Source organism: Pogoniulus pusillus, chromosome 16 (assembly GCF_015220805.1).
Source record: "Pogoniulus pusillus isolate bPogPus1 chromosome 16, bPogPus1.pri, whole genome shotgun sequence".
Classification (NCBI taxonomy): Eukaryota; Metazoa; Chordata; class Aves; order Piciformes; family Lybiidae; genus Pogoniulus; species Pogoniulus pusillus.
The window spans coordinates 17,027,665-17,049,570 of NC_087279.1; the positions used below are offsets into that span (position 1 = coordinate 17,027,665).

At 42.5% G+C, this 21,906-nt stretch overlaps 1 protein-coding gene across 1 annotated transcript in view; it reads right to left on the minus strand.

Moving 5' to 3' along the window:
- Positions 1 to 21,906, minus strand: part of KBTBD12 (kelch repeat and BTB domain containing 12) — a 63,016-nt gene that overhangs the window by 28,340 nt on the left and 12,770 nt on the right. Inside the window, exons 2-4 of the mRNA XM_064156803.1 lie at positions 11,731 to 12,865; positions 10,541 to 10,811; positions 6,408 to 6,558 (exon numbers count right to left, since the gene is read on the minus strand). Coding sequence (XP_064012873.1) covers positions 6,408 to 6,558; positions 10,541 to 10,811; positions 11,731 to 12,800 — 1,492 coding nt within the window. The 5' untranslated portion in view covers positions 12,801 to 12,865. The remainder of the gene's footprint in view (positions 1 to 6,407; positions 6,559 to 10,540; positions 10,812 to 11,730; positions 12,866 to 21,906) is intronic.

Consider the following 21,906-nt stretch of genomic DNA (forward strand, 5'->3'; position numbering starts at 1 on the left):
TCCTTCCAGCCCCTCCTACACAAGATTTCCCTTCCAGAGAGACCCCAAAGTACATATTCAGGTAAGTATTTCAGGATCATAGAATCACAGAATCAACCAAATTGGAAGAGACCCCCAAGCTCACCCAGTCCAACCTATCACCCAGCCCTATCCAGTCAACCAGACCATGGCACTAAGTGCCTCATGCAGGCTTTGCTTGAACACCTCCAGGGACAGTGACTCCACTCAGTATTTCATTGCACCTCATTTAACTTTTAAAAGAAGGTCTCAGCAAAAATTCAAGTGAAAGAAAAACAAAACACAAGCTGCAAGAGGTAGGATGCCAGGCTAAGGAGGGTACACAAAAATTCTTTGATTCCTAAATCTCCCCTAATAGGATTTCTCATGTAAGTCCTTCTGTGCATTCTTACTTGTAAAGCAGGAGTTGTATAACACAAAAGCTGTCATGGTGATATGATGTTTTTTACCTGTGTTTCATGGACACTAACTGTGTTTTACCATAAGCTAATGAATATGGCATTCAACTGGATGGATTCATTTGGATAAATTTTCCCCTTGGCTGTAATGAGTTTGCAGAGACTTAGCTGGAAAGGATATTTTTTAAAGCAAGAGATTAAAATGCATGACCTTAAATAAGGCCCTCCCCTCTGGTTTTCTTCCAGAAGTGTCTCAATTGCCTCTGTCATTAAGAACACAATGCTGCTCTTTCTTGGGCTTTCCAACCAATATAGTTATGTTCCTGGGAAAATATGGAGAGAAAGAGCTAGGACCAGTCAAATGGGATGAATAGGAGAAAGGATTTGGAGCCTTAGGAAATGCTGTTCATTTACTTGTGAGGATTATGTACACTGTATAAATAGCCTGAGATTCTCTAGGAACATTACACAACAAACAGACAATTAGATGGCAGGATTGCTGATTAAGACCACGATGCAGGTTCCTGAACAATGCTATTACTCAGACCCAAAACTCTAATCTATTTCTCATTTCCCTTTCATCAGTGTAACTCTAGAATAATTCCATAGAAGTCATTAGGGTTTTACACGCTGGAGCTGGCAATTAGGCTGGAAAGAGGTTTTGGACAGTGACTCCCTGCTCTGTTCTGTGCCAGGAGGACCTCTCAGAAATTAACACTTCAAAGGTTAAGCATCACATTGTGATCTGGGTTAGAATAGAACGAGTCTGACACAACACAACTGAGATCAACAGACTGCTCACCACAGATTTACACCTACATGGATGAGAGCAAGAATTAGACTTCTATATCTGTATCATATTCATAGCTGGAACTCTATGCCTTTTGCTTTGTATTTACGATAGCAATTTTGTTTGCATGTCAGAGATAGTAGAGAGGATCAGCTTTCCCTGCTGTGATTTTTCATTAGTGCTCTAGAGTCCTGCCTGTTCCTGAACTTGCTGACACCTGTATGAGCACCACAGGGAGACAGAGGTGGTGCCTGAAAAATCTGACAAACTTACTTAAGGATTTTGGCTTCAAGAAATGCTTGAAAGAGCTCTCACCCCTCTGCAGCACTCCTTTATGTATCCAGCCAGAGATATGTATTTCTTCATATCGTGTTTATTTCTGGGAAGCAGGGCTTGGTCCTCAAAGCATACAGAAGGTATCTTGCCTTTACCTGCTTCCACCTTGCCTTCCTCCTCCTTCCTCTGCACCAGTGGATCTTCTCAGAGAAGTGTAGACTGCAGGAAGCCCGTGGAGATAGTGCATCACACAGGGAATAAGTATGGTATGAAAAGCAGGTGGTGGTTGTGGGAATCCAAGGAATGCCATTGAGCATGTTCCTGAATTGCCCCTTCCCTGTGTGTCCTCTGACTGAGGCTTCTTTGGATCCTTTTAGATGTTCAGGTTTTGTGCACACACACTTCACTGTGGGGAGACCCCATTTGGAGTGAGGAGGGGTGAAAATGGCAAGGGCAGAGACTCCACAAAGTCTCTCTCTCATCTGTAACACACAAGCTTGGTCATTACGCCTGAGCATAGATGTTTCAGATATCACAACATGAGGGCAACCTATACTCTGATACTCTTCAAAATGTGTCTTTTTGCACAAATCAGTCTTGGCAGCATCTTTCTGGACTCCCACAGTGTTCCATATTCCTTGTAAAACAGGGTGATGTCTGAGGGATCCAGAGCTTTGAACATCTGCAGTGTTTTTACCATCCTCATGACAGTTGCTATTCTTTAGTCTATTGGCATCAACCTCCATTCCTTTCATTCCTATTACCTCCTGAATGCCATCTGCATGGTCAAGTACAACATCAGCCAGATTAAGAAGGCTTTCAGTGTCTTCCTTTCAGTGGCATGCTTTGCCTGTTTCCTGGCTGGGGTTACTATCACAATTGTTTCCAAAGGAAAACTGTACCCATCTCACAGCCTGAGAACTCACAAGGTAACAAGAACTTGTCACCAGGAATAAACTGTGAAACGTAGCTTTTCTCTGTGAGGTTTTAATGACAGTTGGCAAGTGTGACTTCACAGCTGGAGATGTGGCCATGTGTGTTATCAGCAGCATAAGATACCAATACCAGTGGCTGTGTCAATCTTTCCAAACAGAATTCATTTGGAAATTACTTCATCATTTTAAGAGGACTTGGAAAATGTTTTCATCTCCTCCACCAAATTTTCAGACCATAACTGTTAAGTTAACACTTACCAACCAAGTTATCTCTCCATCTTAACAGATAAATCTTTCTTTCCACCCATGTTGTTAAAGGTGGATTTGAATCAGCACATTTAAAGGCAGAAATTGTTTGTGATGGTTTGGGTGTTACCCACACTCCACACTCCTATGAAATCACCCAGACTAGACTCAGCCAAGCTGGAAGTTAAGGAAATGAAGCTGTATTTACAGCTTAGCACAATATGCAAGCAGATATACACAAATATATACAGTTATATACAAGTTAAAAGTAATACAGAAACACAACAGCCCTCCCAGAAACCAGAGTCCTCAGGAGGGGCTCCCAACCACTCTTCCACCCCTCTACCTTATCCCAGAGTTTGCCTTACACGCAAGGTGAGTTTGGAGGATCGTCCACGGGGGTTAGAAAGCAGAAGGATTAGTTACACAGAAGCAGGAGAGGGAGAAAAGTACAGGCACCATCTGCAGCAGAGACCCACTGTGTTACCTATGTTTTGTGTTCCTGTTTTTATCCATCTCAGCAAGCCTATGAGTGCAGTAGCCATCACCACTGTTTCCTTTTCACAGCCTGTAATCTAATTTATCTTATGAAAATATTCCAGCTAGCCTCAAACTAGCACATTGTTAATGAATCATTTTTGGCTGAGTGTCAGGTTTTGTCTTTCAATTAAGAAATTACTACTAATATTATTTGATTTCCCAAGGAAACAAGACTTATGCAATTACCTTCACTACATCTGTGTTCTGCATCTCTGGTCACGTTATTTCATCTGTGCCTCACAGCTTCTGCACCTGCATGCCAGATTCGATCAGACTTTACAGATTTATGGATGTTAAACCATCACAAGGTTTGGGAAAACAGACAATTGGAAGTTTGGGAAAACAGTCCAGACCTAGGTCAAAATATCTGCCCTGCAACAGATACTCATGGTATCTGATAGTCACTCATTCATGCACTTGCTGCAGTTACACCTGGAGCAGATGGAGCATCAGAGCAGAGGCAGGCTCAGGAACACACCAGGGAACACAGCACAACCTTTATCCCAAATCTGCTCCCGAGCAGCATATGATCTTGGTTGACCTTTGGTATAAATCACAAGCTAGTTTGTTCATTACAGTGACATTACCTCTGATTTACCCTGTCACAACTGAGAACAAATGCTGCCTTTAAGCCCATTTAGTTGCACTTAGTGGCAAGAGTGAAGGGTCCACTTCAGCTAATTGTTTATCTCAGGATTCAAGTGCATTTGGTTTCCTTAGGACTGGCTGAACAAGGACTGTCTATAGGATGATGTGTGCACCAGCAAAGTGATGGAGACAGAACAAGAGGCTGTTCTGACTCATGCATGGATCCAATTGTTAGCAAAGATCTTCTCACAAAAAAAAATATTCTTACACGCACTGGCTAGTGTGTAAGAAACCAAATCAGTGCTCAGCTTCCTGAACAGTGCAGCACTGGTGGCTCTACATAATAAAATGATACCTTTGGTTTGTTTTTTAATGCCAGAATAATGTTTGTTTAGGTCTGTGAAACCATGAACTTTCCTCAGTGCCACTTAAACAGGTGCTTTGCAGATTTCATGCCGTGCTTTGTGTTCAACTTGTACATTTCACTACTGTAATCACTCAGACACATTTCTTTCTTGGTGAGAAATTGAGGGAAGAAAATGGATGCAGTTTTCCTTACTGGCCACACCTTTTGCTTGTCTCAGTGTCAGACTTGCTGTGAGGAAGACTGACAGTTTGTTTTATCATATGCATCTCAAGGCAAGCCCTTTCTCTTCCCTCCCTGACTCTTGTGTCATCACAGCATTCATGGTCTTGATCTCAGAACACTTCTTACTGAAACACATGGATAGAGCCTTTCTCTTCCCAACTATTGCAGCTGCTTCTGCTGCCCCATTACAGCATCAGTGCAAGTTTAAATGATTGCATATATTTAACCTTTACAAAGGATGGAGTTTCCACATTTTCAAAGCACCTTTGAACCTGGGCAGCCAACACTCTCATTATTTAACAGTGTACTGATGTTCTCTATCACTAACCTATGACAACAATGAAATGATTTTCTGTTTGCAAAACTCTCTTTGCCATACTGGCTTCTTCCACCTTTTTTCCTGGTTGTGCCTGTAGGCTCATCTCAAGCCAGTTAAGAGAAAGAAGATTCTCTAGAAGAAGACAAATGCAGCTTAAAGCCATTTTCCTCTTCTACTCCAAAGACACCATTCTTAGCTACACCCCCTGCAAAATGCTTTCTCTATTACATGCCAGGAACAAACTCCCCTTTATCCATGGTACATAACAAAATATAAGATAAAACCAGAACACTCTTTGTACAGGAGATGTATTAAGTTGATAAGATCATATTTACAGTGTTCACAGGAGCAGTTTGAAGCAGAGGAACTGAAAGGTCCTGAGGTTCTGATTTGACTGCTACCCACAGGGCCATGAGAGTATTGGATTAATTGACTGTATGAACCTTTTCCCCCACTTCTTTGAGAACTTTCCAACCAGACTCCTATGTATAATCCTTCTCTTTATCACATAGATACCTTTCTAGCTCCTATTGCCCTTCCAAGATGTCCTCTTCAGCTCTTCCCCCATATTGTTCCCAGAGCTCGCAATGCTTTTCTTCTCCATGAGCTTTTCCCTGCCATAGATCATAATTTCCTCCACAGAAACTAAAAGAAACCTTTTGCTTCAGAAACATCTCTTGCTTGCCACTTTCTGAGGTGTTTGCTAGCGTTCAGAGACAAGTGATGTTCTTTCTGTTGGCCTGGACAGAGATTGAGATGGGGCCATGGGGGATGGTCTTTGTGAAGAGTCACGGTAGGGACAAACTGCAGAACTGGGGATATGGATGAGGATCATTTGTGGACAAAGGATTTTGGGATAGGAGACTACTGAAGTCTTTCAGACAACCATTAAAACTTTTGGTCAAAAAACTGTTTTGAAACAAACAAACAAAAAAACAAAAAAACCTAATTGAAAGGATACAATAAAAAAATGACAAAACTTCTAGGATTTGGAAAAATTAGACTGTGTCATAGAATCATAGAATCAACCAGGTTGGAAGAGACCTCCAAGATCATCCAGTCCAACTAGACTATGGCACTAACTGCCTCATCCAGGCTTTTCTTGAAGACTTCCAGGGACGGTGCCTCCACCACCTCCCTGGGCAGCCCATTCCAATGGCAAATCACTCTCTCTGTGAAGAACTTCCTCCTAACATCCAGCCTATACTTTCCCCGGCACAACTTGAGACTGTGTGAAGGTGAGGGGAAGAGAATGATTCACTGAATTTGATCAGAATCCACAAATAATGTTTTGACTGGGAGATCTAACTTCTCTTTTTCCTACACCATCCCTTTACAATGCTGGGTATGTTCCTTAGCTTTGCGCTGCTCACCTCTGGAATGGTGCTAATAAGGTTTCTTTGCCTACCTTTTAAAATCCCTTCTTGTTTATAGCACACAGTGATACTCCAAAGAAAACCAGATTTGAAAGTCAAGTATCTTTGTTACATTAACCCACCATTTGCTTCATTTAATCTACATTATATAAGGAAGGAAGAGATTATGTGGGGAAAAACATAACTTGATGAAAAAAATCCTGTCCATTTAGTCCAACATACTTTGTCCTACAGTACACAGCAATGGGTGAGAGATTTCCCTTCACAGAAGCAAATTGCTGGAAAGAGGAAGAAGTCATGGTGCTATCTGTTAAAAATCTGTTTCCTCTTACCCAAGACATAAATCTCGCTGTTGACTACGGCAGTGCTGAAGCGGTATTTGGAGTACCTCATTGGTGCTCCTTCTGTCCATTTGTCTTGGCCTGGGTCGTACCGAAACGTTCTGTTACTTAATCGATCCGGCTCATCATCAGGCAGATCCATCTGCATGAAATATGACAGCCATATAATAATACAACATTTGGAGCCCTCCGCACATGCCTGCCTGCAATTAATCACCCCAGACAACCGAGCAGATAAATAACACAAACACATCAATTATAGGCTGCAAAGTGATTCATTCTCACTAGAGTTTAACAGACTTGTGCCTAGGAGTGCGGTCTAGGAGGCAGATAAATAAGAGGGCATTTATATTCTGCAGCAATAAAGCTGAGGATCTGAGTAATTACAATCAGTTCATGGGCCTGGCATTGTCAGAACCTAAGTCTTTCACTAGACTACTGTAAAGTCTTCACAATTACAGAGGGAAAAACAATCTCTGACACTATTTCTTCTGGCTAAAGGTTGAAAACTATTCCCACTGTTTCTCAGACTGTACCATGAGTCTCAAGCCCACATATAAACATATCTTATTTTCAAGTGATTTGCACATTTAGCCTAACCAGACTAACGTTCAACTCCTGTAACTTCTCCCTCAAGAGCTTTCCTAATGAATTCCTAATCCTCTGCTATACCTTTGCTGCCATAATACTCTTGTTATACACACTCACACACCTCTTGGTCTCTCCAATCTTCCTCCTCCCCCCTTTCTCTGTATAATGCAGGCAATTCAGATTATGTTTTCTGAGTATCATAGAATCATAGAATCAACCAGGTTGGAAGAGACCTCCAAGATCATCCAGTCCAACCTAGCACCCAGCCCCATCCAGTCAACTAGACCATGGTACTAAGTGCCTCATCCAGGCTTTTCTTGAACACTTCCAGGGACGGTGACTCCACCACCTCCCTGGGCAGCCCATTCCAATGGCAAATGACACCCTTGACTGTAAAGAGTAGTCTGTGCAGGAAGGATCCTGAAATATTTTGGGGTGAAAAGTTTCACAAAGACAGAGCAAGAACTGCTTTATTTATCTGTGATAGTGTTATGCATGTTCTCACTTTGATTGTTATTTTTCAGATAGCAGGAGGCAAACTAGGAATAAAAAATATACTCCCTTGGTGACTCCCTGTAAGCGCCATGGGTCGCTTCCTCTGTGGTTAGCATGGAACATGAATTTATTCACTGAAAGAGGAGTAAGCTTTGCATTTTTAACACAGGCTAAGCATGTACTTAGGAGCAGACCCCACGTGACATGCTGTAAATTCACATCCTACCTCATTTGGGTGGTAACCTTTACCTCAGAGAGCAACCTGTGCTATTTCCATGCAGGAAACAATATCCAGCAGCCTTCCCCTCTGTCTCAAGAGTCTGAAATCTTTCCCTCAGCCTCATCAAATGTTTTATTCCATTTTAAGAGTCCCAAGTTACCAAGGCTGGAGTCACCTAGGTCTTTAACTCCACTGGCATCAGTGAAGCTAAGCCAATACTGAGCTGGAGCAATGCTTCTGGGAGTCAAACCCTTGCCCTCCTAAGCTGTCATTTTATGTCCTGGCTTGACTTTGTCTTGTCTTGTTTCAATTGCAAAGCCTGAGTGGGCAGGGAACATGTATTTATCTCTGTCCTGTAATGGCCACATGCATTTAGGGTACTCTATCAATGCTGCATCATTAGTATTTGTTCGGGATTGACAGAACATTCAGTGCTACTTGAGCACAGGGACAACTCCTGGCATGACAAAGTCATTTGCTTTCAGAGTGCAGCTGTGGTAGCCCCACACATACAATTAACACATCTGACAGGTGAGTGTGGGAGATGTGCTGGATAATTCTGGTAACACACTCCTCAGTGATGGTCTCAGAGCTGAGGTTTTTGAGAGCTTTAGCTATTTTGTTCTGATCTGTTCAGGTAAGCCCTAATCTTACAAAGCTTTGGGGTTTAGGCAGTTCCTCTTAATCTGCTTATCTCAAGACTGTACATATAAAATGTCAGACTCCCATGTATTGTTAGTGACAGCACTGGTCAGTTTCTGGAAGGTACCTGCTTCAGGTGTTTAAGGTACCTCTATTCCTTTAAAAAACATTCTTAGCTCAATATTCCTGCCTTGTACTTCTAAGCCATTCCCCCCTTACAATCAGCTCTAGAGAACTATTAAGAAACACAACACTGGTTGTCTGACTTCAACATCTATCTTTGTGATCTATCTTTCAAGTCAGGCTTTTTAACAGACAGATTGCTTCTACATTAAGTGTTTTCCTATTTTACCTCTCTAAACAGCAAGGTATCCTTGCTCACTTGTTTCAGCACCAGAAATCCTCTCTGAGATTTCTGCTGCCTCCTTTGGGAACTCAAAATACCTAGAGAGGTGAAAATCTCGTTTGCTGAATGCATCTCACTTTTAAATACTTTAAAGAGTGGTTTGCTTCCAGAGAACACCAGCCAAGGAGATGTGATGACAGTCTGAACACACTGCTGTCACCAATAAGGATTACCGATGCTCTATTTCATTGTCAAGTTAATGCTCACGCTTAGACTGCAATGAGCAGTAAGTAACAATGGGCTATGCTCTTTAAAAAGATCTTTCACACTGGGAAAAAATGGAGGGAGCAGACACTCTTCCTGAGATCCTTCTTCCTTGTAGCATAGTTCTGTATATTCTCTGTCCTACTGAATGTGGTAACTAATGTGACCTTGCTGGAAATTCCTGTTAAGGCTTTACATGGCCAAGCAATGCAACTGAAATAAATAATGGACCAACTGAAGGAATCTGTTTTCCAGAGAATGCTTTGACTTTTCATTTAAAACATAATAATAATAATAATAATAATAATAATAATAATAATAAACCAAATACATGGCTTTTGCTTAGCTAAGAAATTAGTTTCCTAAGCCACTGAAGTGAATTCTACATTTCAGATATAGACTTGCCCCTGAAATTTACCTGTGTACATGCTTTTTGAAGACAGGGCTCAGTTAAAGGTTCAGTTAAATACTATGATTTACTGACACCTAGAAAGAGTCTGATACATAGAAAAAGGCTGAAGTTAATCAATTTTCCACAGCCTGCCCTGACAAAGGAATGCCAAGTCTGTACTTAGTATCATCCTACTTATTTCAACTATTTTCTTGGCAAAAATAAGTTGTTTAACTCAGTAGCTACTAAAAATGGAAGCTACCTTGGCACAGGAGATGCTTTTAGAGGTTGTGCTCCCTGTGCAGAGGTGTCTCTGAAATAGCTGCCCTTCCTGCAGTTGGCATTTACAGTCAGGGTGGCGTCAGGTGGCTATGATTCCTCCTCACCCTGTTACAGGCTCCTACAAAAGATGTTGGCCTCCTTGTGGCCAAGAAGGCCAGTGGGATCCTGGGGTGTATTAGGAAGAGTGTGTCCAGCAGATCAAGGGAGCTTCTCCTCCCCCTCTACTCTGCCCTGAGGAGACCTCGTCTTGAATACTGGGTTCAGTTTTGGGCTCCCCAGTTTAAGAGGGACAGGGATCTGCTGGAGAGGGTCCAGCGGAGGGCTACGAGGATGATGAGGACGACTGCAGGGCATGGCTTATGAGGAGAGGCTGAGGGACCTGGGGCTTTTTAGTCTGGAGAATAGAAGACTTAGAGGGGATTTGATAAATGTTCATAAGTATCTAAAGGCTGGCCAGGGGGGGATGGACAGGCTCTGCTCACTTGCTCCCAACGGGTGTACATTGCAGCAAAAGAAGTTCCACCTCAACACAAGGGGGAACTTCTTTACTGAAAGGGTCACAGAGCACTGGAATAGGCTTCCCAGAGAGGTTGTGGAGTGTCCTTCTCTGGAGACTTCCAAGGCCTGTCTGGATGTGTTCCTCTGTGATCTGTGTTAGATAGGATTGTCCTGCTCTGGCAGGGAGGTTGGACTCGATGATCTCCTTGGGTTCCTTCCAGCCCCTAACATCCTGTGATCCTGTGATGTTTAATCTGAGGATTGCCAACAATTTATTCTTCTGCTGTCACTGATGTGCTTTCCCTATGCAAGAAGAGCCACAGAATGACAGATTACATAAACCAAGCAGAGCTCTGTTAGTGAACAAACAGACATTAACAAGCACGTTTCTTAACCTGCGGTGTCCAGCCACCCAGCACGTAGAGCTTGTTCTTCACCGTCACCACCACATGGCAGGCTAAGGGCAGTGGAAGAGGTGCTGTGCTTCTCCAGGTGCCTTGCTCCATGGAATACTTCTCCACACAGTTTGTGACCAGATACTGATTTTTCACTTTCATTTGCCCTCCTATTACATAGAGATCATCACGGACGGTGCCCAGCGCATAGAGCTCGCGGAACTCAGCAGTGCACAGGCTGTGCCAAAACTGATTTCCTTGCTGGTGGTACCTGTAGGAAAACCCAAAGTCACATATGCCCTGGTTCACTGAGGTCCCATTGCCTTGGTTTGAAATGTTAGCCCCTTCATCATCAATGCTTATTTGGACAACAGCATTACAAGAGCAGCTTTCTCCTTCACAGAGGAGCTATGAAGTGGAGTCCAATGTTTTTAAGATCAGGCGGTTTTAGCATGAGGAGTCCCAGGCTTCCTTTCAAAGATATCTGGCCTTAATAAAGGCTTCAAGATCTCCCTTATTTCTGCATGTGCTGCTCACACTTTCCACCAAAGTTAGAGGAAAAAATGAGACCTCAACACCACTGAAAATAAGGCCACTTCATCTGCCTCAGCATGGATTTACATTTAGATATCTGCAGTCGAAAATGCCATTGCCAAGTGTTAATTTTATCTTTAATGGAGCAAATGTCTGGTTTTCTTTAAAGTGGGTGAATCTGGAAAAGGCATGAGGGGAAAAAAAAGAGAGTTTAAAACTATCAATCATTAGCCTATAATTTCTGAGGCATTATCATCAACATGAACAATGAAGTGTGCTTTCTCTGTCTTACTGGACCTCCTTGGGTTTGACTCATTTTCCCCTGCTAATGACCAAGAAAAGAGCATCTCAGGAAAACACAGAGAATATAAAATCCATGTACATTGTGTAGGATCTAATTAAGCTCATATAGGCAGAAACACCACTAGAGTAAATCCTCCTCTCAGGAGGCATCAAGATTTGGTAGCGTGTATATGTTTCACTGCTAGGAAGATAAACTGGGACAAAATGATTAATCAAAACCTTTGGGGAAAGCTTTCAAGTAAAGAATTCTTTGTCTAATGGTCTCTCTTTTTCTTTCTTTTTTGGTCCCCAGCAAGATTATTCAGACTTAACTTTCTTTAATCATTAGGGGTGTTCTGACAGAAGGTACACACCTATAAATTTCGATGTTCCTGGTCTTTTGTCTAGACATTTTGGTGGCACTTGCCTCACCTGCCACAATAATATCATTTTTCTCGGTGACAACACCAGCACAGACACATCCTAAACCCTCTCCATACTTTGGAGAGGAAATGAAGTAAGTTTTCCGCGTCGCGGGGGCGTAGCAGAAGCTGGCATCCGCGTAGCTGCCGTGCCTTGACCTTATGCCCAGAGAATTGTTGCCGATGCAGAGTAAGAGGTCGGTAGTCTCCATGCCATATCGCAGGCTGAGAGAAGGGGGCTTGGAGAGTTCAATGGTTTTTAGTGCTTCCTCAAACATATCGTTGCATTCTGAGCTGCACAGGATCATTGTGTTCCTCTTCCGGGCTTCCACAAGGAAAGAAGGGCTCACAAGTACCAGTCTCACTTGCTTCAGGAGCTCAATAAGGTGCTCTGCGCGTGACTTTCTGCTGTGCTTGACCCACCTGATGACAAGGTCCAGAATGCTCTCCTCCCTGGAAATATTCAGATCGTCTGATTTTATGAGAGTCAACAGCTGCTGGAATTCAATCTCTAATATTTCTTCTTGTAAGCTCACTTCAGCAAAATGCTGATATAAGTATTTCCTTGCTTGATCACATAAATCTTCTGCCCCGATGTGGTTTGCAAAGTAGTAGATGCCCACACAGTTGGAGGCATCCATATGGTCCATCATGTACTTCTGACACATCCTGCAAACATCTTCCATCTGCATGAAATATGCAGAAAGGGCAACAGTCTGCACATTCTGATTAGTGAGGTGCAGGTCTGCACTGTACATGTAATTGAGTATTACAGACACACTCTCTGCGGAGATGTCATACAGCACCACTTCTCTTTGTGTGCACTCAACCAAGCCACAGGTAAACATGGCTCTGAAATAGGGACTGAAGGCTGCCAGCACCACCTTATGGCAGGGAAATTTCTCACCTTCTGCAACTAGGACAACATCAATTATCTCTGCTGATTCTTTCATTCTCTTCACTTGTTCCAATAAAGCCAGGCTATGGCGCTGCCTTCTTTTCTCCTCAGCTTTATGATCCATAGTTTATCTCCAAACTTTTCAGGTTTAAATCTCTTTAGAATTCAAGGTCTTCATCAGGAATGTTTCTAGAGGTAGAAGTGTAACATAAGAACAAATTATTGGGGAAATTACTATTGCTGTCAATATCTAAAGCTACTCATTCTATAGAGTGTGATATAAATCAACAATGGAGGGGAAGTATGCAAAACTATGGTGAGGTCTCAGACTCAAGATATCTCAGAGATAAAAACTTTAAATTTATACTCAAGGGGGAACTTTACTGTAAGGGTCACAGAGCACTGGAATAGGCTCCCCAGAGAGGTTGTGGGGTCCCCTTCTCTGGAGACTTTCAAGGCCTGTCTGTGATCTGTGCTAGATTGTATTGTCTTGCTCCTTCAGGGAGCACCTTGTTAGTCCTTGCTTAGACACTGAAAGTACCTCATGCTTTCAACAGCCCCTTAGGTTAGACCACCACAGTGGAGCCTTGCTTGTGTTCACAGCTCCTCTCAAACTGGGAGTTATGCCTGAGCAGAGACTTCAGAAAAAAGGTTTTACAAGACAGGAAAAAAAAAAAAAAAAGGAGGAAAAACATCAGCCCTGCTTCTCTCTTTAGTTTTCAGGGTGATCTACACCTCTCCAAATGGATGGGAAACAAAGACATGGGCACAGCCCAATCCAGTGGCAACTTACAGACTTGGCTACCCATTTGCTGAAGTTTTGATTCAGAAGCCCTGAGCAGAGCACAGAGCAGTTAGGAAGCTGCTGTCTCACTTCTCTTGTCAATGGATTGGTGTCTGCCTCATCCCACCCTACCTTCCCAGTAGCTTCAAGCTGAGAGTCAAGACTTGTGGTCAGAGACAGTTTCCACCCATGAAGTATGGTGGCAAACTGGCAGGAAGCAACTTGGTCTAACTGGCCAGGTTCTTTAGCATACCAAAGAGTAGGTCACTAGTTTTTACAGAGCTGCTACTGGTTTGCTTTGGGATAAATGGAGGATAAATAAAGAGAAGCCATCTTCAAGCTGTCATCTCACTTCTCAGCAGGATCCACAGTTTTGGTTCCACTTACTGTAACCACAAATGGGATTTTCAATTAAATTGTAATTATTGACATACTCCCTCCAGTTTTACTTACACAGAATTTGGGAGGAACTTCACAGTCCCATTTTACCAGCAACAGAACAAAGGGACACAGTCTCAAGTCGTGCCGAGGGGTTCGTATAAGCTGGATGTTAGGAGGAAGTTGTTGGCAGAGAGAGTGATTGGCATTGGAATGGGCTGCCCAGGGAGGTGGTGGAGTCACCGTCCCTGGAGGTGTTCAAGTAAAGCCTGGATGAGGCACTTAGTGCCATGGTCTAGTTGATTGGCTAGGGCTGGGTGCTAGGTTGGACTGGATGATCTTGGAGGTCTCTTCCAACCTGGTTGATTCTATGATTTCTGGGTTATGGGGGAGGTCTTTACTGAATCTCTCAGGGTTTCAGATCAGCAAGCTGCAGAAATGTGAGGTACAGAAGTAGAGCCATAAAGAAGAGAATGATGTTTACCCATCACTCATGGGATGCCAGTCCTTAACACAGCTTTTGTTTCTAATGAAGTGCTGAGACAGTTCTGTTGTGGAAATGCATTAAGGACTCACGCCATGAATCACCAATACACAGAGAAGCCCTAAAGCTCTGCTATAAGCATGCTTGAAACACCTTGTAAACACGCTTTGAATTGCATAATGAGACCATCCAAGTGAGTAACACTGCTCTCCAGCTTAAATATTTGCAGGATCAGTTTCTTGTATGGCAGATTGAACTGGTTTTCTCAGATCCTGAAAGCACAGAGTAGTCTTAGTTTCATTTGATAAAGAAATATATACATATATATATACATATAAAAATAATATATATATATAAATAATAAATATCTAAAAAATGAGTCTATCAAATTCCTTGAAATTCACCTAAAGGTATTTTGATAAACAGTCCAGGTTTCTTTACAGATCTGGGTAGATGGATTTTCTTCTTTTTCTTTTTTTTTTTTAAACAAAAAGAAAAGGTATTTCCCAGGTGAAAGGGATTCTTTGAGCTTTATCATCAATCTACACTCGTAGCTGTTCAGTTATTCTCTGGAAGTAGTCATTGATGTATGTTAGCAGATTACATAGGTACCTCACTTTGATTGCTGAATTAAAATCCTTCAAGTCTAGCATTTCTTTGATTTGACTAATTCTTTCCATATCCCAAATCCGGAACTAGAAGCAAAATATTTGATAAGTTAATCTGGGTTATTACCAGGTTTTAAAACTTGATTTGGAAGACAAAAAAAAAAAAACAAAAAAACAAAAAAAAAAAAACAACAATTTCACAGTCTGAATGTGGCCTAAGCTCTGACCTCCTCTTGTAATACTCTTTAACATCAATCAAAGGCAGTAAGTTCACTACAAGAAATCAAGCAAATCTCCAAAATCCAGGAAACTATTTTTTAGAATCATAGAATCAAGCAGGTTGGAAGAGACCTCTAAGATCATCCAGTTCAACCTAGCACCCAGCCCTATCCAATCAGCCAGACCATGGCACTAAGTGCCTCATCCAGGCTTTGCTTGAACACCTCCAGGGACAGTGACTCCACCACCTCCCTGGGCAGCCCATTCCAATGCCAATCACTCTCTCTGTGAAGAACTTCCTCCTAACATCCAGCCTAGACCTCCCCTGGAACAACTTAAGACTGTGTCCCCTTTTTCTGTTGCTGGTTGCCTGGGAGAAGAGACCAATCCCCACCTGGCTACAGCCTCCCTCCAGGTAGTTGTAGACAGCAATGAGGTCACCCCTGAGCCTCTTCTTCTCCAGGCTAACTGGCTTCATTGAAGTGAACACCTAGATCTTAATCCTGCACGGACTGGAACAGTCTTTACAGTCAGGAGAAACCTTTTGTGAGAAATGTGGGGGTTAATGCCACATGGTAATTAGATGCCCAGTTTATTCCTTTCCCTTCATGCTGTTTTATCACCTTGCAATATTCGATCTTCACTGTCTTTTGCCAAAGGAACCACACCATACCTCAAAGATTACATATTATGAGCACGTATCTCTTAAAACAGATGAGCTGTAGTGTCTTTATCCATGTTTTTCATTCCCCAGCTGGATGAAAGTGTTAATAACTACCCACAGGACCCCAATCCTGTTTAGAAATCTGACTAACCAAGGCTTTTCCTTCAAAACGATCGATTTCTCTCCTTTCTCTTTTGTCATGTCAGAGCCTCACACATCCTCTGCTTTTCCATAATGGACAGAGTATGCATTTTTAATGTGAAGAACAAGTGAGATGATTAAGCATTACCATCATCTCTACCAGACTTTTCTACAGATCAGGAAAAAGCAGTGTGTGGAACCGCGTTATGCTTTCACTTCCTTTGCTGGTCACCTCGAAGATTTCTTTCACTGTTAATTGAGCTTTCTTAAGAACAACACTTTGGCTTTGATTACACTGTTCAGCAGACTGGCTGACTTTATCGGTTTGTTTGGCAGTGATTATGATATCTGGCACACACTCACAGCTGCTTCCTCCTCTCATCATTAAGATGTCAACAATAGGAATCTTACAGCTCAGGGTAGTTTGTGCCACTTACGTATTACTTAGGCATGAATTGTCTCGTGGAAAAGTTCTGCACCCACTGTTCAGATGATGAAGGGCACCTGCACCCAGTGTGGAGTGGTCTTCTCTGCTGCCTACAAAGATGGTGGCTTGGGGCTGGGCATCCTTTACAGGAGCAGCAGCAGTGCTACATACAGCCTGTGAGTGGTAGAAGCTGTGCCCTTTCCTCATCTGGAGCTGGTCTATCTGCAAAGATCATTTCATACTTGGGCTGAATTGTTCTAGGAGTCTCCACCTCACAGGCAGGATCCCCTGAAACCATCCAACCTGCTCTTCACCCACCTCACTGAGCTCTGCAGAACAATGCTGCTTTGCCAGCCAGAGTTATAGGCAGTGCTTGGTTACCACCTTAGACTTTCAAGAAGCCAATATTTGACTTCTCCTGTAAGAATAAGCTTTGTCTGACAGCACACCAAGCTCCTGATTGTACTCAATGAAACCATGCTGCTGACTTGTGTGCAGGTCTACTTTCTCCATCTTACAGCTGAGGAGACTGAAACTAAAAGAAAACAGGATTAAAACCCAGGGGTGAAATCCTTTCATTAATGTCAGGAATTCACCCCCGTGCATTAGCTCTCAACTTGTTGCTCCCCTCCTGGCTTTTAGCAGCGTTTAGGTGAGGTCATTGGAAGGATATTAATATTCTCCTTTATATCACTGGGAAGACTATTAAAGGGTAATAATGAAATGGTGCTGCTTTGCCTTCCCCTCTGGGTTACAGGTAGAAAAAAAAAAAAAGGATGGAACATGGGTATTAAAAAGAAAGGATAAATGTGATACAAATATAATTTGCAGTGAGACACTACTGAGATTGTGCCAGAGGCTGGCTTGTCATTATAAAACCTCCAGTGCAAGGCTGGAATTCTTTGTAATGTCACCAGGAGCTGAAATAAGTTATTTCATTGCCTTACTCAGAGTTTCTGGATTTTTTTTCTTTTTACTTCTATTGTAAAAAATGGATTCAGGTGCAAATCTTCATTTGATGTTACTTTATTTCAGAGCCAGGCTGTTCATTTCCCTCCGATTCTGGCTGCTACTTTAATTTTTCAGTCAGCTGTTTTGTTATTCTAATTTCACTTTTTTTTCCCCTTGCCTTTGTGTCATGGACCTTATGAAGAGTCGTTTATAATTCCATGCAGGAGCTACTGCATACGTTTTGCAAGGCAGTAGGGTGCTGCAGGAGCAGTCTGAAACATAAATAAGTGCGCTGCTGTGAGCTCAGCTCTACAGCTTTTATGAGGTTATCAAACTATAAATAAATGCTGTCCTCAATTCTCAGTTACACTGCAGCCTCTTTGAACTGCCCCAGTGCAAACCAGATGGAAGGATCTGATCAGGAATTTCCCCTAACCTCTGGGAAAACAACCAAAAAAAAAATCAGACACATTATTTTGTCTGTATTTTTTTTCTGGGACATAGGTTTAGCTTGTCTTTCCCTGCCCCAGTCCCAAGGAATCTCCTCTTTCCTGTGCCGTGGTGGGAGGGTGGGAGCAGTGAGACCTGACCCAGAAGAGGTCACAGCACCCAGCATGGGGCAGTGGGCTGCGGCGCAGGGGGCACCTCCTGCATCCTCCTCTTCCTCCTCCGCTTGGTTTTATGTTTTCTTCTCCTGCCTTAATGAGGCTGCCCTGCCTTCAGCCTGCCTCCCTTCAGGTGCTGAAAGGATCAGAGTTCAGTTACATCAAAGAGCCAGTGCCTCTGCCTATGAATTATTTGTGCTTCCTTTGTTATCAGTAAGCTGAGAAGCAAATCTGTTAATTGTATGCATTATGACATTTGGCTGACAGCCACAGCCGGGCAGAAATCAGTACCCAGAAGATAATAATGTTATAATCTCGAGGTTTAATTATGAAGGCTGTGCTGGCATTTAAAGACCAAGATTTTCAATCGTGCTAAAGATCCTGCAGTGCCTGAGAAGGGCAAATAATAATGCTAATCTTGATAGAAGGAAAAAGATGTCAGAAGAAAAAGATAGACAGAAAGGAAGCTTCCAGGGGATTAGAGATGTTCCTATATCCATAGGATAATAGGAACTAGTCTCTTAAGTCTGATGCCTGGAAAGATGCTGGAAGAAATTATTACAGGATTAAATTATAAGAATGTAGAGGGTTAAGAAGCTGCTAAAAGCACCTACAGCCTCTCTTTATCTAGAACAAATTGTGGCAGTCTCACTTTCTTACTACAGCCTCTCTTTATCTAGAACAAATGGTGGCAGTCTCATTTTCTTCATCTTCTTACTACAGCCTCTCTTTATCTAGAACAAATGGTGGCAGTCTCATTTTCTTCATCTTCTTACCACAGCCTCTCTTTATCTAGAACAAATGGTGGCAGTCTCATTTTCTTCATCTTCTTACTACAGCCTCTCTTTATCTAGAACAAATGGTGGCAGACTCATTTTCTTCCTTTTCTTAGGGATAGTAGAGAAAGTATTAAATATTTGTTCCTGAGTGGAATTACTTATATGGTCCTGCATGGTATCAGCAGGAACAAATTATGGTGAAACCAACTAACTAAATCAGCATAAGTTAAATGCTCAACTGGTTGAAAAAAGCAAATTCAGATAGTTATTGGTGGTCAAACTAAGAAGCATTTCTAGTCTGTGGTCAGAGGTCTGTGCTGAAAAGGTCACTCAGTTTCAGGGAACACTTTTTTTTTTTTTTTTGCTTAAGTATGATTTCTTAGAATCAGTTTAATCTGTTTTGCCCAGATAAATACAGAAACCTGTGGAAAAGCATTACAAAGGAGAACATCCAGCTCTTTTTAGGAAGTTTTTCACTGTTCCAGTGACAGAGCACTGGAACTGCCCAGAGAGGTTGTGGAGTCTCTTTCACTGGAGACATTCAAAACCTACCTGGATGCATCCCTGTGTGATCTACTCTAGGTGATCCTGTTCTGGCAGAGAGGTTGGACTAGGTGATCATTTGAGGTCCCTTCCAGCCCCTAACACTCTGTGATTCTGTGTAATTTATGTGTGTATGTTCTGTGGAGGGCACAGAGGTAAGTGCCTGTAATAAACCATTCCCTGTGACAATTAGCCATTTAGTGTCAGGATGAGTCTCCAGTGTCACCATAACTACTGGGGCATATTTTCTGAAGTCTTCTGTACTCTGGCAGTTCCTAGTTATTTAGAGATTTAGGACCTTCAGATTTTCAAAGGCAAGCCTAAAATTAAGATAATAGTCCGAGTCCTACTTGTGCCCACCATGAAATGTAATTCCAATAGACACTGTGACTATTTTTCTCCCTCGGTCCCTGTAGCTCCCTGTTTATTTTCACATGCCACCTGATACCGAAGAGCCTGAGTCCAGGCAGTCTGAGGTCTCATGACACCCAAGCATGGACCAGCTCCTGCAGGGACATGTGCTGCTAGGCATGTTCATGGGGGCTTTCTTAGCCAGTTACACTCTGCAAGTGGTGCAAAAGGAGGCAGTTGGTGCAGAAAGACAGGCTGCTGTCACACAAGCTGCTCCTAGAGACGTAGACAGTTGTGGCAGAGTTGGGTTCCCCATGAGTATCACTGCGTTCCTGCTGCTCTAAGCGTCCCACCACCAGCAGAGACTGCAGTCTGCTCCACTCAGACAGCTGCACTCAGACAGCTCCAGACACAGCCTGTCCTTTCTGCAGCAGCTATTTTGTTTTCTTTCTCATTTCTTTGCTCTTGAAGTAAAAATAAAATTAGACTTAACAGGGCTCCTCGGGCCAGGAGAAGGTTAACATCTAAGAGTGAGATTTTAAGCGGTCGGCACAGCTTCTGGAACTGTGTCTGGGAGCACGATTGACCATTGGAGACCTGAAGATGCTTTGATCAGTTTTCAAAGCCTTTGGGTAGTTTCTGATTCTGGAAAGATTTGACAGTTTGAGCTCCGTTTACTGCCAAGACAGAGGCCTAGATGTGGGATTGGATTAATATTGATCCTATCTCAGCAAATACCAAGCTTGCTTTCTCTTTTTTTCCTTCCTTTTCTTTTCTTTAAACTGTTATAGATTCAGGGAAATGAAAAAAAAAATCAAAGCAGCTGAAAATGAAATACCCTGTGGGCCATCTTTTCAAATATGCCTTCACCTGACCTTAATCTTATTCCAATTCAAAGCTCAGTGAAGTCAGTCAAAAGAATCCCAGGATTTAAGTAGGAAATGGATGTGGCTCGCTCTGTTCACAAACAAATGCCTATAAACAAATCCCAGCCTGAGCCAATTGTGTGCAGTAATTGCCTGAGAAGAATAGAAGCTAAATATATACAGGCAGAGCCCATTCCTTTTACAGTTCACATGTGCAGATCATTTTTCTTAGATATCAAAACCTAATTGAAATGGCAAAGTGTTCACCCACAGAAGAGGCACAAATTTTTACATATCTAATGGCAGATGCCAGCAGAAGGAGAATGTATTTCTAAGATGTATTTCAGTAGCTCTTGAAGCAGCCTAGTAAAGGTCTTAGAGACTTTTTGCATTTCTCTAAGCATGCTGGCAAGTATAGGAAAGACTTTCTGGAACAATCATGTTGTACAGTGTAAAGTGGACTGTATGACAGTTAAAAGAAACTCAATGGCTTGGTGCAAACTAGATTCTGTTTGTATTTTCACAGCAGAAAAGACTGTGAGCTCTAATTGATACTATTGACATCAAACTCAGAAGCATGTATCTGTTTGGTGAGCAAATGCTAGTATGTAGAAGCTTTAACACCCCTGTCGCTCAGCAGTGAGTGAAAATTAATTGCAAGTCATAAACCCTTAGTAGTTGATGTCAGCATTCCATTAATTACTGCTCTAACCTAGTCTTTCCCATACACTTCTCCAGTTTTGATTTCAGTCATTACCAAGCAAATATCAGGACACGTCCCTACGAAAGCAAATCCATAGCAAACCATGGCAACACTACAGCAAACACCTCCAAAATGGCCCCTGCACTCACACTGTATTTGACACCTACTAAATCTGCAATCCCTGCTGAACTCTCATATGAAAAATATTCTTCCTCTTGATGATGGCAACGATCAGTCCAGACACGTACAGATACCTTGATGGCAGAAGCTAGAATTTCTTTGAGCTTCCTTACTGGAAGCAAGTCTAGATGCTTGCAAGCTTGTGGAGCATGCCAAGCTCTCACTACACAGAGACTTCAGACACCAGAATTGCTGAACTCACAGGCTGATCCTGTTTCCACGCTGCTGGCAAACCCCAGATAGCTGCTAGCAGCCCTCAGTTTGGTACTGTTAGGGCATTCTCATCCTTTATGAACTGGACAGTGGGTGAAGTAAGGAAATGAAAAGGCTTCAGGTTTGTCACCAACATTTTGTCCTACAGTCTCCTCCCTATATATCTCCCTTGCAGCTGACCCTCCATCACCACCTGTAGTCCCTCTCTCCAGGTGCCCCAAAACTTAGATTCACATTTCCTTACCCACAAATTTCCCATGCACACACCAACCCGAAGCGTCCTGGCCCTAGCACCTTGCCCATCTGTTTCAGCACCAAAATCCTTGCTCTCTCC